General features: G+C 51.4%; 1 protein-coding gene across 9 annotated transcripts in view; it reads right to left on the bottom strand.

The window, feature by feature from the left end:
- Nucleotides 1-2197: 2197 nt before the first annotated feature.
- Nucleotides 2198-24542, bottom strand: part of Ctif (cap binding complex dependent translation initiation factor) — a 271272-nt gene continuing 248927 nt past the window's right edge. For all 9 annotated transcript variants that reach the window (XM_039097004.2, XM_063277493.1, NM_001108891.2 and 6 more), the window contains 2 exons: nt 8024-8077; nt 2198-6498 (listed from right to left, as the gene is read on the bottom strand). In XM_039097004.2, coding sequence (XP_038952932.1) covers nt 6283-6498; nt 8024-8077 — 270 coding nt within the window. In that variant the 3' untranslated portion in view covers nt 2198-6282. The remainder of the gene's footprint in view (nt 6499-8023; nt 8078-24542) is intronic.

Below are 24542 nucleotides of genomic sequence, written 5' to 3' on the forward strand. Positions count from 1 at the left end.
AAGAGGTTCTCTAAGGTCAGGGTTCTGGAAGTTACACTGTGTGGATGTGTCCTGTAAAGGCAGTTAGAAAAAGTTTCTAGCGATTTATTGGTCTGGTCCTTGAAGTGTCACCACACAGGGACTCTCTTATCTCCTGCCTTTGGAAACTGGGACCCAGCAGGACACACTGTGCAAGCTCCTCCCACACCCATGCAGAAAGCCCAGATGCCCTGGTCTCCACAGCCCTGAGGGAAGCTAGAGAGCTGCTGGCCCCTTCTTAGCAGGCAGCTGGCTGACCCTTTGTCTGACTGACTGGTCATTGCAGGGGACAGGGGTTGGGGCACTTGGCTGGATCTGTCCCTTGAATTGTTTGCTCTTGGCTCATCTGTAAAGTGGGGAGTCAGAACCCCTTAACTGGTATGGAGTCCGGCTCAGTCCTAAAGTTTCACATGGCTTTGGGTTCCACATCCAGCACCACAAAAAAGTCAAAGCAGGGCTGGCAAGATGGCGGGGTGGGGGTCGGGAGGTGGGGGTGAGGGGAAGGTGCTTCTGGCGTGATCCTGGTAACCTGAGTTTGATTCCCAGAACCTCTGTAAAGGTAAGAGGAAAGGAGAGACTCCACAAAACTATTCTTCGGTTTCTCTTTAATAAATAAATACTTTTTAAAGACTCCAGCTGCAGCATAGGGGGATAGGAGTGACCTACCTGCTCCCTCTGGAAGCTCACCTGCATATACATTGTAGTGAGCACACGCAGACACACAAAGATACACACACTGATACACACACACATAAACACACACACAGATACACAGACATATGCAACACACACACAGATACACAGACATATGCAACACATACAGACACACACACATACATACACAGACGTATAGACAGACACATGCAACACATACAGACTCACACTTGCATGCACAGACAAGAAAACAAAACAAAACAAAACAGAAACAAGGAGCTGGAGAGATGGCTCAGCAGCTAAGAGTACTTGTTGTTCTGGCAGAGGACCAGGGTTCAGTTTCCAGCACCCACGTGGTGGCTCAGAACCATTCACAACTCCAGTTCCAGAAGAGCCATGCCTTCTTCTGACCCCTGCAGGTACTGGGAACACATGTGGTGCACATACCACACAGGCAAAAATCTCGTACACACGCCATCAAGTTAAAAATATTACACGGAAAGCCAGGCAAGTCCACCCCAAACACCACTTGTCTGCCTCCTTCACCGCACAACGGAGAGCATTAACCTGGGGCAGAACCGCTGTCTCCCTGCCTAGTGACCCCTTCACTTGGCTCCCAGTCTGTCCACAGCCGTTGTGTTAGTACTCAAAAGGCCTTTCTCGGACTTGTGGTGTGTTCTAGATGATCATTTAAAACAAAGCGATTCTCTTTTGCCTTTCGGTAGAGCTATGACAATCGTAACCCACTCTTTGCAAGACGGAGGACTCGTAGCAGAGATGGGGGTGAAGTGCAGGGTGAAATGCTTCGTGTTTGGATGACAGGCTGCATGGGACTCAGTCATCTATACCCTTCTAAGGGGGCCTCAGTCACCGGGAATCATCTCTTTGGATGGAGTTTCAGGTTTGGACTCCCCTTGCTCCCTGGGAGTTATCTTTAAACACTTTCCCTTTGCTACACAAGAAGGGTTGTTACTAAGAGGCAGTGTGGCCCTGCTTCTCCACAGATGAAACTGAAATGAGGGTGCCTGATCACACACACCTCATGGGGCTCAGTTAGGACACCGTGAACGACTCATTTGACTGCCCAAGACTGGGCAGATGCTTGTGACGGAGACTCTGTCAGAGTCTCGGGCTTCTTAGAAGGAGTCATTGCCAAGGGCTATGGGGATATTTCCCAGGATGTGGTAGGTCTAGGGGCTGGTTAAATGTGTAACAAGCCAAAGCTATCACGAAAGCCATTTTCTTCAGGAAATTCCACCACCCTGACTTGGCCTCAGAGCCCAGCTTTTAGAGACAGAAATCTCATTCCTTTGCCCATTTATCTTGTACGAGTTCTTTCCCAGCCTCCTCCTGCCCTAGAGTCAGCTCCTGCCCCCAGACAACAGTGAGGGCAGAGGTGAGGAGGCTCTCTTCACCCAGCACCCAGCATGGCTGGGCTCTTCTGGGACTCCTGTCAGAACCAGCTGAGGCTTGGGGGGAAGCTTTCTACTGCTGAGAAATACAGAGAAGAAAGACTCAGCATACCTTTGGTGTTTGGTATCATTTATTTTTTTTCTTAAACCCACTTGTAGTTTGGGTTCAGCTGGGAAGCAGGATATACGGGTAGAGGGAAGGGGACGGTGCGAGCAGGATTGGCCCATAGCTTTGGCGGCAATCTCCAGACCCTGCTCCAGGGAGGTAGGTCCTGTTGTCAGGCTCCCAGCTGGCTCAGGTGAGGCTCCAGATGGATCTTCTGGAGCAAGTGTCCTGAGCAGAGGAGAATTTCCATTCTCTCCAACCCACCTCCTCAAAGACCCAGTCAGAGGTTTTCCAACACAGTGCCAGGCAGTTGAGGGGACATCAGGCCACGGGCAGGCCTGAGTGGGTGGGACAAGGAACACTGTCTGGCTTCTGGTTCCAGGTAACAACCTAGGATGTGGCTACCCAGAGGCTGCCATCTAGAGTGACCTCCGGGAGCTGCTTCTCTTGCTTCCTGGGCTGCCTGGGATCCAAACCTGCAGCTGCCCTGGTTGCAACCAGTGGTATACTTCCCACCCCCCACCCCTCAGACAAAATAAAATAAAATAAAATACAATAAAAATTAGAATAAATACCAATCGGGTCAACATTTACATTTACACAAATGGACAAGATGATCCCCCAAACCGTAGAAGTTTACAGACTGGATGGGAAGGATACGCAGATGAAGATGGTTTTGGGGAGGAAGAGGTTCGCCGTGGTGGTTGATGGTGGGGGGTCCTGGCCCTGTCCAGGGGAGGGCCAGAGCCCTGCAGGAACTGTGGTCTCAGAGCTTAGGCAATACGGCCAGTTCATGAGGAGAACAGTGACCTGCAGGCCACTTGAGTAGAAAACAAGGACCAACTTGTCCTGACAGGTAGGGGAGCCTAAAAAGGCTCAATATGAGATCGCCATGGCCAGCAGGACACCACAGTTTGGGAGAGGCTTCGCCTCCTGTTCATCCATTCAGAGGCGGCTTTGATAGGCCGTCCCTCTGGCAGCGGGAGAGCCTCTGGCCTGGGGAGGTCAGGGTCTGTGGGTACCTGCAACGCCCCTACTTCCTGCTTGAGGAGTTCCCCCACAGGAAGGCGCTCAGCCTTTTAGATTATAGGCTTTACTGTTGTCCCTTTAAAAAATAAAATTAAATTAAAAAAAGTTTTTTTTTTCTCCTTCCATGTCTGAAAAAGTAGCAGGGATCTGCGTTTAAAGCAGACAGACAGACAGACAGACAGCTGGAAGTGTCGTATTAGGATGGACCAGGAAGTGGTTTCAAGCAATGGAATACACTCGGCAAACTGCAAGTCTGGAGCCACAGGGACACAACACGTAATTAAAAATATATTTATATATGTATACATATTTATATCTTGCATCTTCATACTGGTCCTCAAGGCCCTTGGAGGGGCTGCTCTTGAGGCAAGACACCCCCATCCCCCAATCGGACATTAAGAAGGAGCTGCGTTGGGCCCACGGTGCCCACAAAGCCATGGTCTCCGCCTCTTTACGGGACACTAACCCCCTACACAGTGTTTGGGAGCCACTGTGTGTAGCCTACTCTTGAGCCCAGTGAGGAGTCTAGGAGACCTCTCTACTGTGGCTTGTGTCGTCATCATCAGCCTCTTTCTTCCTCATGGTCCTGCTTCACTCTTAGCAGATGCAAATGTGCATACAGGAACACATACACACACACACACACATGCTCACACACACACGCTCACACACACACATGCTCACACACACACACACGCTCACACACATGCTCACACACACGCTCACACACACACACACGCTCACACACACACACGCTCACACACACACGCTCACACACATGCTCACACCACCCTACAGACACCTGGGAAGCAGGCCTATGCAAGCACACCTGTGGCTCCCTCAGGCCGCAGGGAGCAGGTGCCCAACTCTACACAAGTTCATGGTTTCCCTGGTGTCTTCGCTGGGCCTTCTATCTGCCCTGCTCTTCCCTCAACACCTCCTGTGGGGCTTATAGCGTCCCTGAGCTCCAGGCTCAGCCTAAGGGCTGGGATGTGAGACAAGGCAGCAAGAAGCAGAGAAAAGAAGGACAGAAAGGAGGAGAGGAAGAGGAAGGAGATCAAAGCTGGGGCGGCCACGATCTCTATACCTTATTCCCAGCAGCCCTCTTCAGAGGACTCATCCTGGGACCTGAACACTTCAGTTGGAGACAGCCAGAGAGAACTCGGGAACTCTCCCTCCCCCACCCGTGTCCCTTTCTACTCTTCTAGATTTGGGACGATTAGGAGAAAGTGTCCCTCCTTTTCACTCTAGCCAGCCTGAACTCAACTAGGAGGCCTGGAGAGCAGTGGTTCTCAACCTTCCCGATGCTGCAACCCTTTAATACTCCTGCTTTTTCCTCATGCCCTGGTTACCCCCAACCATAGAGTTATTTTCATTGCTACTTCATAATTGTAATTTGCTACTGTTACGAATCGGGAATAACGGATATGCAGGATATCTGATATGTGGCCCTTGTGAAAGGGTTTTTTTGATTCCCCACAGGGGTCACGACCCACAGGTTGAGAACCACTGATTAAGCACCCCCACCATGGTCTAGATATGACCAGGTCCAGTGATGTTCTGGGGGGATCATCAAAGTATGGGTTCCAGCTTCCCAGAGATGAGATGGAAGAGCCGCCAGTCATCCCAGCAAGACCAGCCTCTTGGACCCCCTCATGCTCCCCCCTAGCCATTATAGAAGCGGTTGTTCCCTGGGACCAGAGCCTCCCAAGAAACTGGAGTATCGTTTCTAGCCTGAAGAACTTCATTTGGCTGTCTGCCTGGTCGCCTACCAAACTGCCCCAGTCAGGACCCAATGGTTTCCCCTCTCCCCAGCAGCCTTGGAGGTAGGGCTTGTGGGTCTTGCTTGGGATGAGGCAAGGGCTCATGAAGGAGGCGCCAAGACCCGTGGAGTCAGCAGTGGGCTCTTCTTCCAACAGTTGCTTGGAACAAGACCTGCATTTGGTTTTAATTTGCCAGCCTCGTTCCTGGCCCCCCGTTGGCCATAACAGGGGGCCAGGGCAGGTCCTAAGGCAGTCAGTCCAGGGGACAGTATCAGCCCTTTGGAAGCTAGCAGTGGACAGAACAGAGGCACTGCAGGACAGGGGCCCAGGAACACAGGATTCCAGTGGGGATCCCCATTGGGGCAGAAGTTTCCAATTGCTAGCTGGCTACCAGCAAGCCGCTAGTGGCTAGATTCTTTCCAGGGGGGGCAGGGTTTGATCTCCCACTAATCAGGGGATCCTTGAGGGGATAACTATGTGATCGCAAAAAATCTAGGTAATTTTCATTGAGCAAAAGAGACTTCAAAGCAATCAACTTCTGAAAAACAAAATAAAAGGGTGCAAGCTGGGCCGTGAGCCCCAACTCCCTTCTCTGCCTGGGGGAGCAGCAGGCCCTGGGGCTGGAGGCTGAGGGGTTGGAGGAATTGAAGTTAGGAGGGTGGAGGGTGGAGGGTGGAGCACGGAGGTTAGAGGGGGAAAAAAAGCCTCTCTCCAGCTCCGCTGGGGCTGACAAAGGCCATCAATTATGGGCGGCTGGTGGGGACCGTGCCTGCCTTTGTCCTCCCAGACATCTGCTACACGTTGCCTGCTGCCAGTTGGCGACTGTGGCTGACAGCACGTGGGAACAATGAGAGCCGTCTCGACCCACTTTTTCAGCCTTCAGCAGTCCTGGCTGACCCAAGCGGTGGCCAGAGGTGTGGGAGGCTGAGAGGCAGCTGTAGACAGTGAGGGGAGGCAGAGATTCCTCCCATAAAGCTCTATGGGGGATGGGTTGGAAGGGAGGGGGCGGGGAGGACTAGAGCTGAGGAGAGGAGAGCAAGGGCGGGTGACCACCAGGACAAAGAGACATGCTTCCCTTGGCGTGAGCTGCCACGTGCGCAGGCTGGGGGGCTGCACGGGGAGCCCTTCCGAGGGACCCGATCCCCTCCTCCGCCGGCTCCACACTGGCCCCCGTTGCTACCTGCCTCCTTGCTCAGGTCTCTTTCCCGCCAGGGCCACCCCTGTCCTTTCGCCTGTCCATCTGGCCCTGTGCACCAGGGCCCCAGCTGCCCATGGGCTGCCCGCCAGGCCCCCTCGGCTGTCAGGCTGTCAGTTTCTGGATGGTCCTGTTGTAGTACTGCGTGATGGGGGGCGTCAGAGGGTTCCAGCTATTGGCGTGGAGCTCGATGACCTCCAGGAGCAGGGAGCGTGTTAGCATGGACTCTGAGGGGCACAGCATCTTATCTCGCGCGCTGGCTAGGAGCTCCGTCATCATCTCCGGCAGCTGCTCCTCTAGTAGCCGGCCTGTGCTTTGCAGCTGTGGGGGAAACGTGTGGTCAGGGTGGGGACTTGGACCCCGCAGTATGCGCTCCCCTTCCCGCCCGCCCGCACCATTCTTGGCTAGGCAGGCTGGAGGGGCAAGGACTTAAATAGGTCTATATCATCCTAGGAATATGCAGATCCAGGCAGGAAAAGCCAACGGTGAGATTTAATAACCATCTGACAGCAGGTATGCCCGGTCTACCTGGGCCAGGCAGCAACTCACCAGGGTCTCCTCTATTGTGTTTTCTGCCCCAGAACCGCCCCTCCTGCAGGAAGCTTTCCCTGACTACACTTTGACCCTCACTTGACCCCATGGTCTGCTCCCTTGGGCGATCAAGCGTCTTCGCAGCAATTCCCATTTGCCAGGTATTTCCCGGGAAACAGATTAGTGATCAGTACCTACGTGCGTGCGTCTGTGTGGGACACGAGGGGAGATGGGTCTCCTTTCTATATACCTCTAGCCTCAGAACTCTGTCCACATCCGGGATGTTAACTAACAGAGAAATACGAACTGAAGTAGAGGGCCAGCCAGGCAACTGGGAGACCCATCGATTTTCAGAGGGGGGAGGGGAGGAAACCCTGGCCAGGAGAAACTTTAATCTTTCTGGGCTTCGGGCTAATAAACCCTGCAGGACCCTTCTTCCCATATAATCTGAACACTTCTTGCCACTGCACCCTGGCTTGTCCTATCTGCTTTTCTAGGCCCCACCTTTCCCACAATGCCCCTCCCTGAAATCTATGACCCACTCTGACTCCACCCTCCTGCCCCCTGATTTCCAGGGATATATGCCCATTACCCCCATATATTCCCCGGTCTTGAGCATGTGCCAGCCTTGAAGCAATCTGAAGGAACAAACCCTGACCGGTCTTTCCCTCTAATCTCTGCAAGCACCTTTGCAGGTACCCAGCTGAACCCCAACCGAAAAGACTTGACGACCATCTTATCCAGCCAAGGTTGCTGCCCAGGTTCTTGGGACTGAAACCTCCTGGGATGTGGCCTTTTGCCACCTGGTGTATACTAAGTTCCCTTGTGTGGACAGGCTGGGTCCCCATGCTAGAAGGTCTTTTTCTCTGTCTGCCATCCCGAGTGACTCTGGTCTATTTGTAGAGGGTAAGGATCTGTCCCAAGAACCCAGCCAGCTTTGGGAGGAAAATTCCAGAAGGAGCCTCAGTGTTCAGTGGCTACATCTTGAGATCAGGAGCATTGCCTCCCGAGAGTCAATGTAGGAGACTCGACCAAGCATTTGGCACCTTCTAACTGCATACCGAGGGAGTGAAGGGAGATCTTTGGGGGCAGCAGGTCACTTGTAACCTCTTCAGACATTCCTATGGCACGCCTTGTCTAAACAGCAGGAGGCCTTTGGCCTGAGAAGTGGTCAGTGCCAGCCTGTAATGATTCCCCTAGAGAACAATCCTGTACGCGCCCGGCTCCACCGAAATCCGGCAACTTTGGTTTCCCTCAACTGTGAGGCCCGAGGGCACATGAGTCTGGAATTAGGCAATTTGGGTCCACTGCTCACCTCCATGGAGCAGCAGAGGACAGCGTCTTCCTTCACATCCTGAGACTGCAAGAGCTGTGGAAGAGCGGGCAGAGAAGAAAACGGTCAGGCTGCACACAGTTGCTAGGCCCCTGCAGGTGGGCCACTGTTCTGCACATTCTTGTCCCAGCTTTAATGATGACGACCAACGTCTTCACTGGGTCAGGAGTCAAGACCTGGCTATGGGGGAGAGCTGAACCATCAAACATGGCTCTCCGCAGTGCAACACGGCAAGCCCAAAGCCACCTGTGACTCCTCTACCGTGAGTGTTTTTTTTAGCTAAGGTGTGACGAGGCTGCCTCGACCACATCCCAACAAGGTTTTCTCCACCTTTCTGACCTGTCTCAGTCTCTCTCTTTAGAAATCGAGAAGTAACTCATCTAAGGTAAGAGTTACTTTTTTTCTTTGTCTGAGACAGAGGCCTCCGGTAGCCCAAGCTGGCCTTGGATTTGCTATGTAACTGAAGATGACTGTGATGGTTGGTATATGCTCGGCCCAGGGAGTGGCCCTATTAGAAGGTGTGGCCCTGTTGGAGTAGGTGTGGCACAGTGGGCATGGGCTTTAAGACCCTCACCCTGGCTGCCTGGAAGTCAGTCTTCCACTAGCAGCCTTCAGATGAAGATGTAGAACTCTTAGCTCCTCCCTGCACCATGCCTGCCTGGATGCTGCCATGTTCCCACCTTGATGATAATGGACTGAACCTCTGAATCTGTAAGCCAGCCCCAATTAAATGTTGTCCTTATAAAAGTTGCCTTGACCATGGTGTCTGTTTACAGCAGTAAAACCCTAACTAAGACAATAACCTTGAATTTCTGGTGCCCCTGTCTCTACTGCCTAAGTTTTGGGATTAGAAGTGTGCACCACCATGCTTTGCTTTACCCTTTTTCCCATTTGAGTTTCATACATGGTACAGGCTGGTCTTGAACCAGCGATCCCCCTGCCCCAGCCTCCCCAGTGCTGAGATTACAGATGCTACATTTGGCTTATACAGTCAGTATTTTTAGTAATGGCACGTCTCACATGTATCACAGTTCTGGTTCCGATCTTTGTATTTTTGTCCCTGGAGACTCTAGGCCACCCCATAACCACAGATCTCACTGTCTCGCCCTACTGAGGCCCCATATACCCATGACTCTTCAGACAGACTTCCCCCAAGCAGCCTGGTCTATCACTGATGCTCCTATCTTCGCTCTACACTGACGTCTCTCTATGGCCCCTGACATCTGTCTCTCATTGTGTGTCTGTTGTCTTCTCCCTCCATTGCAAGTGAAGTTTTATAAGAAGAGGGTCCAATTTGTCCACCTTGGTCCCCAGTCCCTGGCACAAGTGCTTAGTAAAAAAAGAAAATATTTGCTAGTAAGAGAATTTGGGAGACAGGAAGATAGCCCATCGTCTACAGCAGGTAAGTGAAAGGCCAGTCTGAGAGGCCACCACCGCCTTCAGAGCAGAACGATATACACGGCCTTGGGAGGGTGAGGGAGGAGGATGTGAGCAGTACTGTCTCACAGACTCCCTCGCCAGAAAGGACAGGACACAGAATTACAACCGATGTTTCTGCAAACACGCAGCTCACATGCTGGTGACATCTAGGGAGAGCAGCTCTCAACCTGTGGATCGTGACGAACGACCCTCTTCACAGAGGTCTCCTATCAGATATCCTGCATCTCAGACACATTACCATTCACAAAGGTAGCAAAGTGACAGTTAGGAAGTAGCAAAGGAAATAACTTTATGGTGGGGGGGGGGTCACCACGACGTGAGGAACTGTATTAAAGGGTCCCAGCATTGGGAAGGCTGAGAACCACTGCTCTAGAGAACACGGTGATAAGTATCAGTTTCAAAGCCTCCGGCCCAGTCAGTGTTACCTGAAGGACTTCCTTCTGAGCATGTACCCGCACACTTTACAAATCTGCTCCATTGTATTACAGCAAAAGCGTGAAAGGAGTGTGGACACCTTCTGCTATGTCTGCACAGCGGACTGTGTAGCACACAACTGTCTCTTCCCACCACAGTGGTGTCTGCTTCTGACATTCTCTTGACTCTTATCCCAGGGTTGTCAATCCTTAAGAAGAACCCAGGAGGCTTCCCTTGGGGGTGTCCTGGGGGTGCTCTAAGAGCCACACAGGGATCTCTCATCTGAATGACTCAGGAAACCAGGTTAAAGATTAGAAAACACATTCTGGGGGTTGGGGATTTGGCTCAGTGGTAGAGCGCTTGCCTAGCAAGCGCAAGGCCCTGGGTTCAGTCCCCAGCTCCGAAAAAAAAAAAAAAAAAACACATTCTGGAAAACGTTGGAGGGTACCTCACCCTGCCGCAGGCCAGCATTCCATCCAGCCCACTGTGGAGCTGATTCCAAGGGTTTAGTGACCCTGGCGGGTGAAGCTGGAGTCAGAGATCTGCCTGCTTCTGCTTACTCCCCAGGGAAGATGGAGGCTAGGCTAGCCTCTGCACAGCTCTGGAACCCCTGCTGTGACCTTCCCTCGTGTGCCCCCACCCCTTTCCTCAGGGTTGGGGGGCAGCTAGCAGGAGAAAATTCTTAAACCGAAAATGGCTGGCTGGGAGTGGTGGTGCACACCAGTAATATCAGGACTTCCTGTGGCAGGGGGATGTTGAGTTTAAGGCCAGTTTGGGCTCCATAGTGAGAGTCTACCTCAAAAACGAACAAAAACCACAAGTCAAATTGCTGTAGACATTTCAATAGATAAATAAAATGCTACAGAAATTACAATGAAGGCAGAAGATGAGGCTTCTAGTGGAGGGAACTAGAGACGGAAGGCAGCTTTCTCATAGCATGTGCTGGCGTGCGCTGGTCACATTGGTCCAGAGCCTAGTCTTTGGGACTATAGTATCTTCCCACAAGTGTCTACCTGGTTTAGTGACAAGTGAGGTAATATTATGGGAAGTTCCTCAAAGATACAGGGCCTGAGAAGCAATGACTGCTGTGGAATATGCTGTCTCTACCCCTGGAAAGTGCCTTCCCCACTTCTGGTAATGACGCACTTCCAGTCTTGTGCAGCTCTGAGCCCTGTCAGTAGAGTTCCTTGACCCCCAAGCCAACAACTCCTTGCTTCTACCCCTCAAGGCCTGCTTACCTTCCTTTGCTTTCCCTGGCAGGATGGGGCTCCACTGTCTGCCCATGTTCCTTTCTTTAGTCCTCTACTCTTTCCCCAGGCCCCGGTGCTATCCTAGGCTCCCTACAAATGAGTACCACTGCTCCTATCCTGCAGGGCCTGTGTCCCTCACTTGGGACAGGGAAGACTGCTCAGGACTCCCAAGTAGAGCTGTGGGAGGGTTCCCTCGTCCAACCTTATCTCTCACTTGGCTGTAAGGAAAGTCTGGGCTAAGCCAAAAATCACATCGAGTACAGGCCTGCTAGGTTTTCTCAAGGAAGCTAACGAGGGCTGTGCCTTTCCTTCTGCCTTTACTGTGACCGGCGTGCAGAGAGGGAAGGAAAGGCTGGAGAGACGGCTCAGTTGGTGAAGAGCCTATGTGACAAGCACGAGGACCTGAGTGGGATCCTCAGGACCTGTGTAAAAACCCAAGTGTTGGGACGCACTTGTAATCTAAGCCCTGGGGAGGCAGAGACAGGAGTATCCTTGGGGTTCAAGGACCTACTGGTCTACCCTAATTACTGAGCTCCAGGTTCACTTGAAGGACATTCATCAATCAACAAGGAAGAAGACGCCTGGCATTGGACTCTGACCTGCTCACCCTGTACATAGCGGACTCACCTCTGTCTGGGGAACATAGATCTAGGACCCTTTACTGTTGTTTGCAGATTATTCCTTCAATCTCCTCCTCTGACCTCTGTGTGCCTTGCTCCCCTCTGTGGACTGTCAGAAAGTCCCCACCTCTGCTTTTAGTGCTAACCAGAGGCTTGTCTGCCTCCTTCATTGAGGGCTCCCTCCCTGGAACCCCTTTGCGTGTATCCTCCCAGGCTGCCCAGATCCAGCAGTGGCTCCCTAGTGTTTGCTACTGGACTTTCCCTTTGTGGACTCCTAGACACCCTTCCAAGTACAGAACCTCTCCATTCCTCCACCTTGACCCAGATTTCCTGTTCTGCATCCCATTTCTCCAAGACTAGGTTCCCAGAAGGACAGCTGGGTTTTGGGATGAGAGAACCCTGTTTGTACGCCGAGGGACCGAGCCATTTTTTTTTTTTCATTTATATGTGTGCTATTTGCGATTTTCCAGGAGAGACAGTTGCTTGAACTCAAAGACTGGTCTCAGAAAGGAGTGGCCACTTGAACAGACGTAATACTCGCATACTTCTCCATGACTATATGACTGGCAGTAGTTAAAGGCAGAGCAACCCAAGTGTTGTCCATCGTTGGGGAAAAGGATAAACGAATGGTCCATCTATTGGGCTGAATAGTAGTCAGGAGTCGTGATATGTTTTCACTTCAATGAACTTTCACGACCCTGCCGAGAGTAACCAGGCACAAAAGGACAAATACAATCTGAGTCTCTGACATGAGGTTCTGAGGACAGACACATTCATAGAGACAGAAGGCTGATGGGAATTGGGGGGTGGGATGGGGGTTAGTCAACAGAGACAGGTTTTCAACTGGGGAGATATAGAGTCTTTGTAGGTAGGGCTGCAAAGGAACAGGAACAGCAACAGGAACGGGCTTAATACGGTAAAAGGATAGCTAAAATGGTAAATATTATAGTATGTATATTTTACCACAACAAAAATAACTGGCTATTTAAAAAAAAAAAAAAGACAGTGACTCTGGAAGAGTAGATTGCCCTTCTGAGCTTCTTCTCGTAGGAGGAAGGGCTGTCCCTATGGTGGGCCAGCACAGCCCATTCTCCGGTGAAGGTCTGGTGGGGAAGAGGCCACCCCTCATCCAAGTCTTTGGCATAGAGAGGGATGTGGGCGGGCTGGGGCAGGCAAGCCACCCGCACCCTTGCACCGTGAAATGTGTTTCTTGGACGAGAATCCAAGGCAATTGTGCGAGCCCACACAGTGTTTGTTAGGAAGCGAATGCATTCCTGGGCTATTGTCTCCGCCCGAGCCTTGTTGTGGGCACACCCATCACATCCTCCCTCAGGGAGAAGAAGCTGAGGTGCTTCAGCCAGGCTGTGGGAGGCCCGACAGCAACTAGAGAAAGAGCGTCCCCCGAGTTCCCCCTGGGAAGGGCCATGGGGCACGGGCAGGATGCCCAAGGCGTGCCCAGGATGGAACCAGGCTGGCTTTTGGGATGCCACCCAGCAGGGAGAGGAAGAAGGTGCAGACGGAAGGAGATGTGGGGCCTGATGCGCTCGTAGGAATGAACAAGGAGACCACCAGAGCTTTGTGTCTCACTGGCTAGGGTGTCAACCTGAGGCATGCTGGCCAGCCCTTCCTAACCACCTCAGTTCTCCACAGCACATTCTGCAGCCTTGGAGAACAGACCCAGTTGCCTCACACACTCTAGCCAGAGCTCTCTCTGACCCTGTTGTCAGTAGCATGGGTTCTGGGTGGGCTGGAGGAAGCAAGGGGTGGGGGGTACAGGGTAAAGAAGTCTACAGAGTAGATGACACTTGCTACCTTGCTGGAGACAAGAGCCCATCAAAATGTCCTGATTGGCTGTCTGTATGTATGGAAGGACCGAGCCCTGTAGGGGTAAAAATCAAAGCATTGGAAGAAGTTGAAGGCCAGAAAGGTCAAAATGGAGGTCAAAGAATTGGAGGGGGTGCTTCAGAGATGGGCGCAGACACTGACACTGAAGGAAAAAAAAAAGAGAGGAAGAAAGGACACAGCCCCAGCACATGGTACTGGGATCCTGGGTTGTTGAGTTGGGGACTCCACAGTCATCAGAGCTTGTCTATCCTATGCCTCTGCTGGCTGTGGGTCTGTATCACGGGCAAGTCTAAAAGACAACACAGGAACTGATACTCACAGTAATGACCTTGAGTCATTCGGGAGAGGGTCAATTATGCCTGCTTCTCTCTGTTCAGGGAGGCAGATAATCTACACAAGAAAGGGTATCATCAAAAAATGGGCAGCAGGCCGACAATCAAGATCTGTTACTGACCAAGAGTCACCCAGGGCATGCCACTTAATCACACTGCGCCTCAGCTTCCTCACCCGAGAGTGGGGATAATATCTGCCTCCCTGTTTTGAGAGTCAACGGAGATAATACACAGGCAAGAACTTTGAAACACACGAAGTCCGATCCAAGCGTGCCCAAGGTGTTATTATTATGATTACGCTTACATCTTTATAAACATATATCTTCCCTGCAGATACCAACGCACTTCGTACCCTCGTGACACTCTTGTGGAGACAGGCAAAGGCCACAGGCATTATTATCTCTTCTTAATAGACAGAGAGACAGAGCCTCAGTAGTTAAATGGCTTGCACATGGCAGACAGAGAGTCTGAGGAGAGTTAGACGAGGCTCAGAGTCCTGGGTCAGCATCCTCTGTCTTGGAGAACACTGTTCATTTCCCCCAGACTAGCTAATTTTTAGTTTGATAGCTGGAACTCATAATTCTTAATTCTGCTGACTAGCGGCTGTAAAAGCCAACCTGGGCTTTTACAACACAGCATTGATCTTGCCTGTTCTTTGACTGCACTGGTGACAACTGTATTCATCCGTTTGCTCTCATCCATGGGGTTATCCATTCATCCACTTACCCACTTACCCTGACCTACCCATTCGCTCACCCTTCTATCCACATTGACATTGACCCACCCATCCATCCATCATCCATCCATCCATCCATCCATCCATCCATCCATCCACCCAAGCACGCATCCACTGACACGCCAATGTTTAAGGAACATCTTATATGCTAAGCACAGTGTGAACACAGAATAATGGTAAGACTTCTAACTTAGTAGGGAACACTAGAGAGACATATGGGGTTTAGAATATGGGGAGAATAGTGGTGGTAGTGGAGAATATTCTAGGTGTTTGGCAAAGAAGAAAGTCCACAAGCTAAGGCTCAGAGAGCGAGCAGAGTTCACCAACGCTCCGGCCAGTATACCGACAGTGTGCCAAGATACCTAAAATGCACAGGCTGGGGGCAGGGCAGTGGAATATAACAGACAAGGCCAGGGACAAACACTAACTGGATTTAGATGCTGTGCAGCTCAACGCTGGTTTTTTGTTTTTGCTTTTGTTTTGTTTTGTTTTTTAATCTTAAGGTTCAGGAGAGCCCCTGAAAGATTTTAAATGGGAGTCTAGCAGATGATGTTTATATTTGAGAAAGATCCTTTCTCTCACAGAGTGGAGAATAAACTAGAATGAGGAAGCCTTGCGGGGGATGGGGGGCATCAAACCCAGTAAGAGGCTAGGATGTGCCATTGTGGTGGCTCGGATTGAGGCAAGTATAAAGGATCACGTCAGAGAGAGAGAGAGAGAGAGAGAGAGAGAGAGAGAGAGAGAGAGAGAGAGAGAGAGAGAGAGAAAAGATTAATGGTGAGTACAGGGTTGGGAGACATAGAAGCTGGACTGTTCCCAGGATTGAAGTTTAATCAGATGCATGCGTGGCAATGCTGCGGATAGGAAAGCGGGAGCCAGTGAGTTCAGTGGGAGAGCGGCTCCCTGGCTCAGTACCCAGGAGCAGTCAAGGCCATCGGAGTGAATGAGGGGACCTGGAGAGTACACAGAATAAGAAGAGCAGGTGAGGGGTCTGATCTTGGATGAGAGAGGGTGAGCCCTAGGGGAGGAAGGGGAGGACAGTCAGAGATCTAAGTGGAGCTAGAGGAAGTAGCGTCATGGAAGGTAAGATTTCCAGGAAGTGGAAGGTCAGCAGGTCAAATGCTTGGAGAGGTCAAGGAAGATGAACAATGACCACAGTGGATTTAGTGATTAGGAAAGAGGGCGGCCTTTGCCATGATGACATCAGTGTGTGCTAGAGGCGGGCAGAAGCTAGAGACCGGGCCTGGCGAATGTGAAGGAAGCCCAGAGCACTCATAGAAAGAATATATATTCCTGTTTTTTTTACCTGGGGGGGCCTATCAGATATCTGTCTCTTCCTCCTCCTCTCCCCCACTCTCTCTTGCTTTTCTTCACACCCCTGGCCTATGAGAGATTAGACATCAAGAGAAGAGAGTGGCATTGGTTTGACGGTAATGCATGTGGAGGCAGGGGCATCTGTCACCTGTTTAAATGGTTCAGATTGAACCGGATTGGGCAGAGTCAGGAGAGAGGGGGATTGAGTCCACAGATCAGTCTTGGTTAAGAGAAGGGCTCTCTCCCTCTGAGCTGGAGGCAGGGCCTGGGAAGGTGCTTACACAGGGGCTCATGCTGCTCACCCCGTGGGTAAAGCTACGGGGTGCAGAGTGCTCACATGATAATTTCTTAGCCCTATCTAAGATAACGTCTGTGCGGCTTGCATTTCGGATACCCCAAAGAGGGGGATTTCCCCTAATGTCACTTGTCTACTAGCCTAACGAGGAGTCTTGGTTAGGTTGGCCAGGGTCAGATGTTAAGAGAGTGCATGCTTCAGCCCTAGCATTCAGTCCAAGCCTGTGCCCGAGGTCTGGCTGCCAGCCCTCTAATGGAGGCGAGTAGATTACCCCAGCCGTGGACCAGGCGCCCGGTGGGGATAATTAGTTTCCATCTTGCTGAGCTTGCAAACCTCCCCTACAAAGTGACCACACTAAATGTCACATGGGGGCACTGCTTCATCCACAGCTGGCCCCAGGGAATGGAAATATCATCTGGGGCCCTCAGCAGACACCGAATCCTTCTGTAGACACCAGAGCCAGGGGCCACTGCTCCAGTGGTTCCCTCTGGGGAGCCAAATTCTGGTCAGTGGACCGGATAAGAGGGAGTTCTGCTTACAATCCCTGCAGCTGTGAATTCCCAGGACCCTGGGGTCAGTCACGTCTGCTGTCAAAGCCTCCCAGATTTGCCTGTAGAGTATATCCCAGTTTTTGATAGAAGCTGCTTGTCATTACTGTTTTGAGTTACCCTAGCACCCACCCATCTTGCTTTAAGGGTGGACAGGAGAGACTGGAGGTGGTTCCATTCCCCCCACACACACACAGGGGGCTCCTGAGTGCTGGACAGCACCTTTGGGCTTCTCACCTGTTACTGACTTCACATTCTCGTGCTTGTTTTAGGTGCGATTTGTGTGCAGTTTTAAATCTCCCTCCCTCCCCGGTCCCTGTTAGATACTATAGTAATTTCTCATGCTCGAGGGGCAGCACAGACACAGGCGAGAAGCAACATAACTTTCCCAAGAGAACTCAATAGTGGGAAGATGGGATTCGAACCTAGATCTAGTCTGGTTTCAGTCAGTGAGGTTTGGCTACTGTTACCCTGTGAGTTGGGCAGGGTAAGGGTAGGTGACTGTTTACCTGGTTTGCTTGGGAGACTCTCAGGTTCTACCTGTCCTTTGGAAACTATTAGTAACAGCACTTCCTCTTATATTTTTGGTTGTGAGCCTAGCCTTTAACGGCTGAGCCATCTCTCCAGCTCGTAACAGCACTTCCTCAAACTGTCCTGCGTTGGATAGTACTTTACAGGGCCACGAAGACAAGGCAATTCTTCTGCCCTGGGTTCAGCATCACCACTAATAAAGCAGGCACAGAGCTCCTGCTTCTCTCTCTGAGGGTGAGTATGCAGATGGGGAGGAAGGCCTGGGCTGCCAATGCTCCAACCCTACCCATCACGGGGTGCTTCTCATCGAAGGAGAGGAAGATGGCTGTAACTTGGGCCTCACCTGAGTCTGCCTGCCCACTCCCCCACCCAAGCCCATCCCCACCCAAGAGAGAGAGCAGAATTGGGATGGGGTTACGGCAGCTGACATATCACATACTGCTCTCCGCTACAGCAAATAAAAGAAAGGTAACAAGACAGACATTCTCCCAGCTGCCTGCAAGGCAGCTCGGTTTAGGGAGCCGGGCACAGGGGCCATTCCTGACTATCACCCCTCACATTACCCTCTGAAGGAGTGGAATAACTGTGGCCTGTGTCTGACTCAGCACCGAATAGTTCTCTGAGTCAGGGAGGGTTAAGGCTGGCTGGGGGCCAGGCCTGGGGCTCTGGGTGGGTGGCCAGGCTCCCCAACTAAGGGCAGAGTGGGAACTCCTAGGTCTGTCTCATCATGCTGGGGTCCTGGGAAGAGCAAGGAGGAAAGCAGGGCAGAAGAGGGGGTCAGGCTGCCTTCTGCCCCTAGCTGGGCCTCCTCCCTGCCCTGGCCCCTGCTCACCCCCATCCCTCCACCCACCCAAGGCCTGGACTTGACCTTGCTGGTTTTGCAGGGAGGGTGTGACAGCCTCTGGGTAAAGGGACCAAGCTGCTGCGAAGGCATTTTCCACTCTCTAAAGTAAACAATCAAACAGGAAATTAATCGAAAAACCCACTTCACCGGAAGGTTCAGGTTGTGATTTTCACAGCCCCAGAGCCAGGAAATTCAAGGTTATAGTTCCCATAGCAACCCGCCTGTAGAATGAGGGGACTGCTCGGTTGAAATAAGACCTTGAGGAGTCAATCAGGGCCAGTCCTCTGCCTCTGAGGAACATCCCCAAGCAGCAAGTCTGAACGATTTGGGTAGACTGCCGCTGTGAAGTGGGCCATGGTGCAGGGGATCGCTGCAAGGCTAGGCAGGCACTTGGTGTTGTTGTTCACAGTGTGAGCTCCCACAGTTCACTCCTCTAGGAGCTGGACAGTGATCACAGACCTTCAGGGGCTTTGCACTGTTCTATGCTGGCTGTGTTTCCACAGCCTAAGGAATGGGGAAGATCCTCAGAAAGGTGTGCCTACCTCACGGGCTTCATCCCCAAGTGAGCAGGGGAGGTGCTGTGCCTGCCTTTGTTCACAGCCTCCTGGCTCACTTACTGTCATTTCTAGTGCTCCCATTTGGACCTAGACTCTTTCATTATTGACCTTGGGCCTCATTCCCATGGCTGTCTCCGCTAAGAAACATCTCGTTTGATGAAGAGCAGCCCCCAGGATAACAAGCACCCAGACTCTTTTGCCGGTGCAAACACACAGTATTAAAATATTAGCTCTGTGCACCTTCACGGCTCTAGGGAAGATGACAAGCTAGTTACGGAACCAGAGGCGGGCCTTCCCCTTCAAGTCAGGGTGGGAGGGAGCTGGGCATCTTGGGTGGGGTTTTCTTTTGTGTGTGTCTAGAGGAATCCCCACTTGACCGGAAAGGACAAGAGGGTGTTGGCGCTCAACCTCTGGAGGAAACAGTCTGGAATTCTTCGCAACGAGTATTCTGCTGCCCTCCTGCTCGTTTGGCCCCTCGTAGCCCCCTGGCCTTGCCATGGGACCCAAAGGAGGGACACTTTCCAAGCTGTAGTTGTAGCTTCCTGGGCACCAGGCCTATGGCAAGAGGGCACCCAGCCACCTGCCCAGCTGCCAGCCTGGCTCTGGAGCCAGCGCCTGAAGTGAGCATGATCGGGGCAAGTGAGAAGCGGCGCCTGCCCGGGAGACACAATGTCTCCCTGATTTCCTAACAGGCCCAGGGCTGTGCCAGGGACCGATGGGCAGCTCACCAGGTCCAGCCTCACTTGCGAAACTGTCCTTTCCTCTTATGGAGTAAGCTTCCTTGGGGGTAGGGGGGTGGGGGTTGGTGGTGGCTATGCTGCTGTCTAGAGTTGCAAGAGCACTAGCTAAGGCACACCTTCTGTGAGTCCCTCCTCCCTTCCTGAATTCCCCCCCTTGTCACCATGCAGTAGCTCAGAGGCAGGATGCCTCCTTAGGAGTGTGCCGGTCCCTTTCACAACCCCAGACAAATAGATTTAATCACTAGAGATGTGGAGAGGTGGCTGTCAATAGAATAATGACTTCTTGTGTCTTAAACCTGAGGAGCCTCACCCATTTGCTACAGAGGAAGTGGCTCCCTATACCTCGAGGCCCCTCGTTTAAAGCTAGGGCCTGAAGATAATCTGGTGGGCCAATCCATTCCGTCCACCTTTCCCTGTGCCCAGCAGGAAGGAGCTCCTTCAAGAGTCATTGTAGTAGGCCTGCATCAACACTTGCAAGTCTGTTCTTCCAATGGCAGGGGTCCTCTATGGGAGGACAGGGTGAAAGTGACCAGCAAGGATCTCAAGGAGCAGAGGCAGTCACACGCTGAGCCATTCCTCTGCCGCTGAGCATGCCATTTAAAAAAAAAAAAGAAAGAAAGAAAAACCAAAACACTTTGTTAAATTAATTTCTCCCATGTATCAAAATTCTCTTGCTGCATTTAAGAATGAACATAAAGGGCTGGAGAGATGGCTCAGTGGTTAGGAGCACTGACTGCTCTTCCAAAGGTCCCGAGTTCAAGTCCCAGCAACCACATGGTGGCTCACAACCATCTGTAATGGGATCCGATGCCCTCTTCTGGTGTGTCTGAAGACAGCTATAGTGTACTTATATACATAAAATAAATAAATAATTCTTGAAAACAAACAAGCAAACGAAATGAACATAGAATGCCAGGTGGCAGAGGCAGGTGAGTTTCTGAGTTCGAGGCCAGCCTGGATAATAGAGTGAGTTCCAAGAGAGCCAGGGCTACACAGAGAAATTCTGTCTCAAAAAACACAATACAACAAAACAAAAAACCCATAAAGCTGGGCATGGTGGTACATGCCTTTAATTCCAGCATTCAGGGGGTAGAGGCAGGTGGATCTCTGAGTCCGAGGCCAGCCTGATCTATACTTTAATCTCCAGGACAGCCAGGGCTACATAGAGAGACTCTGTCTCAAAAAAAAAAAAAAATTAACATGAGCCCATAGCTATCTGGATCCTAGTCAGGGGCGTGGCCTTCTTGTGATGGAGGAGATATGGTGGCAGAATGCAGAAGCTGGACTGAGAGCTGTTCCCTGGGGTGACAAAACCCAGCCAGCTCCTTGATGGGTTAGACGTAACCGAGGACAAACTGGTCGGGACAGCTGGGTCTGGGACAAGTATGCGCTGTTAATGTTCAGAGAATAATAGGTCTGTGGTAAAGGCATAATTAGTATTGTCCTCAAGAGTGTCAGGCACCCAGGAGGAGGGCAGACAGGCCTGGGCTGAGAAAAGGGCCTGGGGCCAGTTGGGGACCTCAGAAGGGATTTGGTGCAGACTCTGCCAAGACTCAGAGATAAGAGACTTTAATTGGCACCTGGAGATGTGTTTGGCTTTAGAGCCTAACCCTTAGTGGAGTAGAAATGTAAGAATGGGCCAGTGCTACCATAGCTGGGAGCATCTTCTCAGATGAATAATCCTCCTGCCAATGCTCTTGTTCTCCGTGCCACCCTTCTGTGTTCAACTGACTGTGTCTCAAGGAGATAGGGTGCTTAGCTTGGTATTTCTACTTCCTGGCCCACTCCCCCCAGGGTCTGCTTTGTCCTCCCTCCTCTTCCAGACATCCTTCTGGTCAAGCTCATCTGTTCGCAGGCCTATGGGGCTGTCCTTCCTGTCCTCACCAGCCTTCATCCCCCCCCCCATATCGCCACTCCCTCTGTAGAACACACCTTGTTCAGTCCTGTCTCCACTTCTCAGATAACTCAAGACAAACCTCACAACCTTCCTCTCCTCCCCCTCCTCCCTGGCCCTCGTCTGTCCTCCTCTTCCCCCCCTTTCCCCCTGCTCCCTTAAGTCTGCCCAAGTGCTCCCCTAGTGTCCTTGGCAGGAATCTCACTATTCGTGGTCTGGAGGCCAACTATTTGGTTTCTCCCAGCCTCTGGTATCTGTGAAGGCTGGGTTTCTTCACACTGTTCATGCTAGGTTTGTGCCTAACTAACCTGACCCTCTTGGAAGACTGGAAAACTGGGTCTGAGAGAAGCTTGTACTGCCTAGAGCAAAGCTATTCCAAAGTAGCTGTGATCAAGAGGCTTATGGTAGGGAAGGTCTTGCCTTCACCCCTCCATAGGTAGGAAAATGTATCCATACATTCATCCACCCACCCACCTATCCACCCACTCATCCATCTACCTGCCCAAACATTCATTCATCCATCTACCCACCACCAACTCAACAATCCATCCATCCATCCATCCACCTACCTGCCCATTCATTCATCCATCTACCCATCCACCCACTCATTCATCCATCTACCCACCCACCCACTCAACAATCCATCCATCCATCCATCCACTCATCCACCTACCTGCCCATTCATTCATCCATCTACCCATCAACCCACTCATTCATCCATCTACCCACCCAGCCACTCACCCATCCACCCATCCATCATCCATCCATCCATCCATCCATCCATCCATCCATCCAATAAAGAGGACCAGAGCCCAGCAGATTCATGTCTGGAATGCAGAGTATAGGATACTAATCCTAACTCTGCCACTCACTTAGGCTGCACAACTTAGTGGCCGCCTCTCTGGGTCTCAGCTTTCTGATTGGCAATGTGGGCACATCAATACTCTCTTCCTCTGTGGATCGCTGCAGGGATGAAGCAGACACCACTTAGAACAATGGAACCAGCGATGAAGACATAGCCAGTGTGCAGCAAGCTCAGCTCGGCCAATGGGAGCTCATCACTCATCACCAAGTGGACTGCATGGGGCACAGGATGAGGTGCGATGACTGGCAGAGCTGTCACCTACCCGTTTGTCACCTGTGTGGAGGAGGAGGCTCAGGAAGTCTTCCCCGGGAAAGACATTTCTGAGGACATCAGGGAAAGAGTGGGAAAGACCAGAGGTCTACAGTGTTAGCAGAGGGGACAGAAACAGGGCAGGGGACAGGAGGAGGGACGCATGGCTAGAACACTGGCTGGTAACTCAGGCAGAAGGTACAGTGGCCTAGCTAAGCCATAGAGAGAGAACAAAGTGACCAGATTTAAGGGAGTCACAGAAGTTGTCCACAGCCCTGGGATCGGTGGGTTCAGGATGAGATAGGGTGAGACTTAGAGACAGCTTGGGGCTTAGCACAGCCAGAAGTGGTGGCCCTGAAAAGAGGTGTATATTTGGGGAGCAGAAGGTGGGCATTAGAAGTCTGAGGGGTCCTGGGACAGGCCAGGGTGAGGTGCTAAGCAGAGAGATGGACACTGGTCAGGCAGCACAGATCTGGGGTTTGTGTGGTTAGAGTGTGGAGGAGCCATTGGTCCTGCACAGCTCTGGAGGTGGTACCTCTGGAGCCAAGGTTGCCCATCCCTTGGCTAATCCTTCCACTTCTACTGGCCTCTGGTCAAGTCTCCCATACTGCACTGCGTGCCCTTGGCTCTGAGGAGGTGATCTGTACCCCTTGAGCCCATCTAAGGCTGCATCCATGAGTATATATTTATCCTGCTTACTTAGACCTGGGCATCATCGCTCCCTAGGAGGGAGACTAGTTTTAGGAAGACACAACGATCAACTTTATTTCTTTCAACTGCGGGGATTGGTGGGGGGGGGGCAGGCAGCTGGGAAATGAATCATTTGGGGACCAGGAGGGAGAAGTCATGGAGAATGCCCACCCAGGCCTCTAGTCTGAGCAAACCTCTATGGGCAGCGGCTACATGGACCACCACTGAAGCTGTCCGGAGAGAGGGTCTGGCGGGGCCTGGAGCTCAGGAGTGATCCTGGCATGGGGGAACAAAGGGAAGCCTTCAGCATGGAGCAGGGCACTAGAGGTCTTCGGTCAATGATGTCATTTAGACCAGGGCACTCGGCTGTAGGTGACTGATATTTGTATGAATTAACTCTCTGCTGTGGTGGTTCCTTGTGCAGAATAGACTGTTCTACCGCATCTCAACTGCTACCCACCAGCTACCATCAGAAACCCCGAGTAGGGACAACCCCCAAAATATATCTAGACCTTGCCCAATATCCATAGCGGAGAACCATAGCTGCACACGGAATAATGCCCCAGTCCATCAGCGCCCTTCCGTGTTCTGCTTTTCAGATTGGCATTTGCTCTGCGGACGGAGCTAAGAACGGCTTTCACACTTTTAAATGGCCGAGGAAAATGTATTTGGCTACAATGTAAAAATTATACAAAACTCAAATTTCAAGAGTCTGTAAAAAATCGTGCTGGGATAGTCACGCTCCCTCATTTACATCTAATCCATAAGGAGGCCCCACGGCACATGCCTGCAGTCTTCTGTATGTGTAGGGGGGTAGTGCAGGACGGTTTCTGGTTCAAGTTCAGCCTAGGCTAGGGAGTGAGTCTCAAAACAGCAATAATGACAATGGCAAAGACGATGGCCAAAATCTAAAGTGTGTCATTCACAGCTGCCTTTGAGCCAATGACAGTTGGGCTGAAGCCAGAACACTCCCATGGCGTTGATAAACACAAGTAAGTACCCTTTATTCAAAATACTTGGGACCGAATGTATTTTAGATATCTGATTTTTTTTCTCTCTCTCAATTTTTGAATATTTCATATCCCTGAGTTATCTTGGGGATGGGACCCAAGTCTAAACACGGGATTCATTTATGTTTTATATATACCATATAGACGCACAGCCTGAAGATAATTCCATATAGCATTTAAAATAATTTAGTGCACGAAATAAAGTCTCATAGTGTGGAATTTCCCATCTGTGGTTTCATGTAGGTATACAAAAAAAAAATCTAGGAATTCTGAATACTGTGGATTTTCAGAGAACGGATGCTTAACACATACGTCGGCCTTGAAAGG

Source organism: Rattus norvegicus, chromosome 18, assembly GCF_036323735.1.
Source record: "Rattus norvegicus strain BN/NHsdMcwi chromosome 18, GRCr8, whole genome shotgun sequence".
Classification (NCBI taxonomy): Eukaryota; Metazoa; Chordata; class Mammalia; order Rodentia; family Muridae; genus Rattus; species Rattus norvegicus.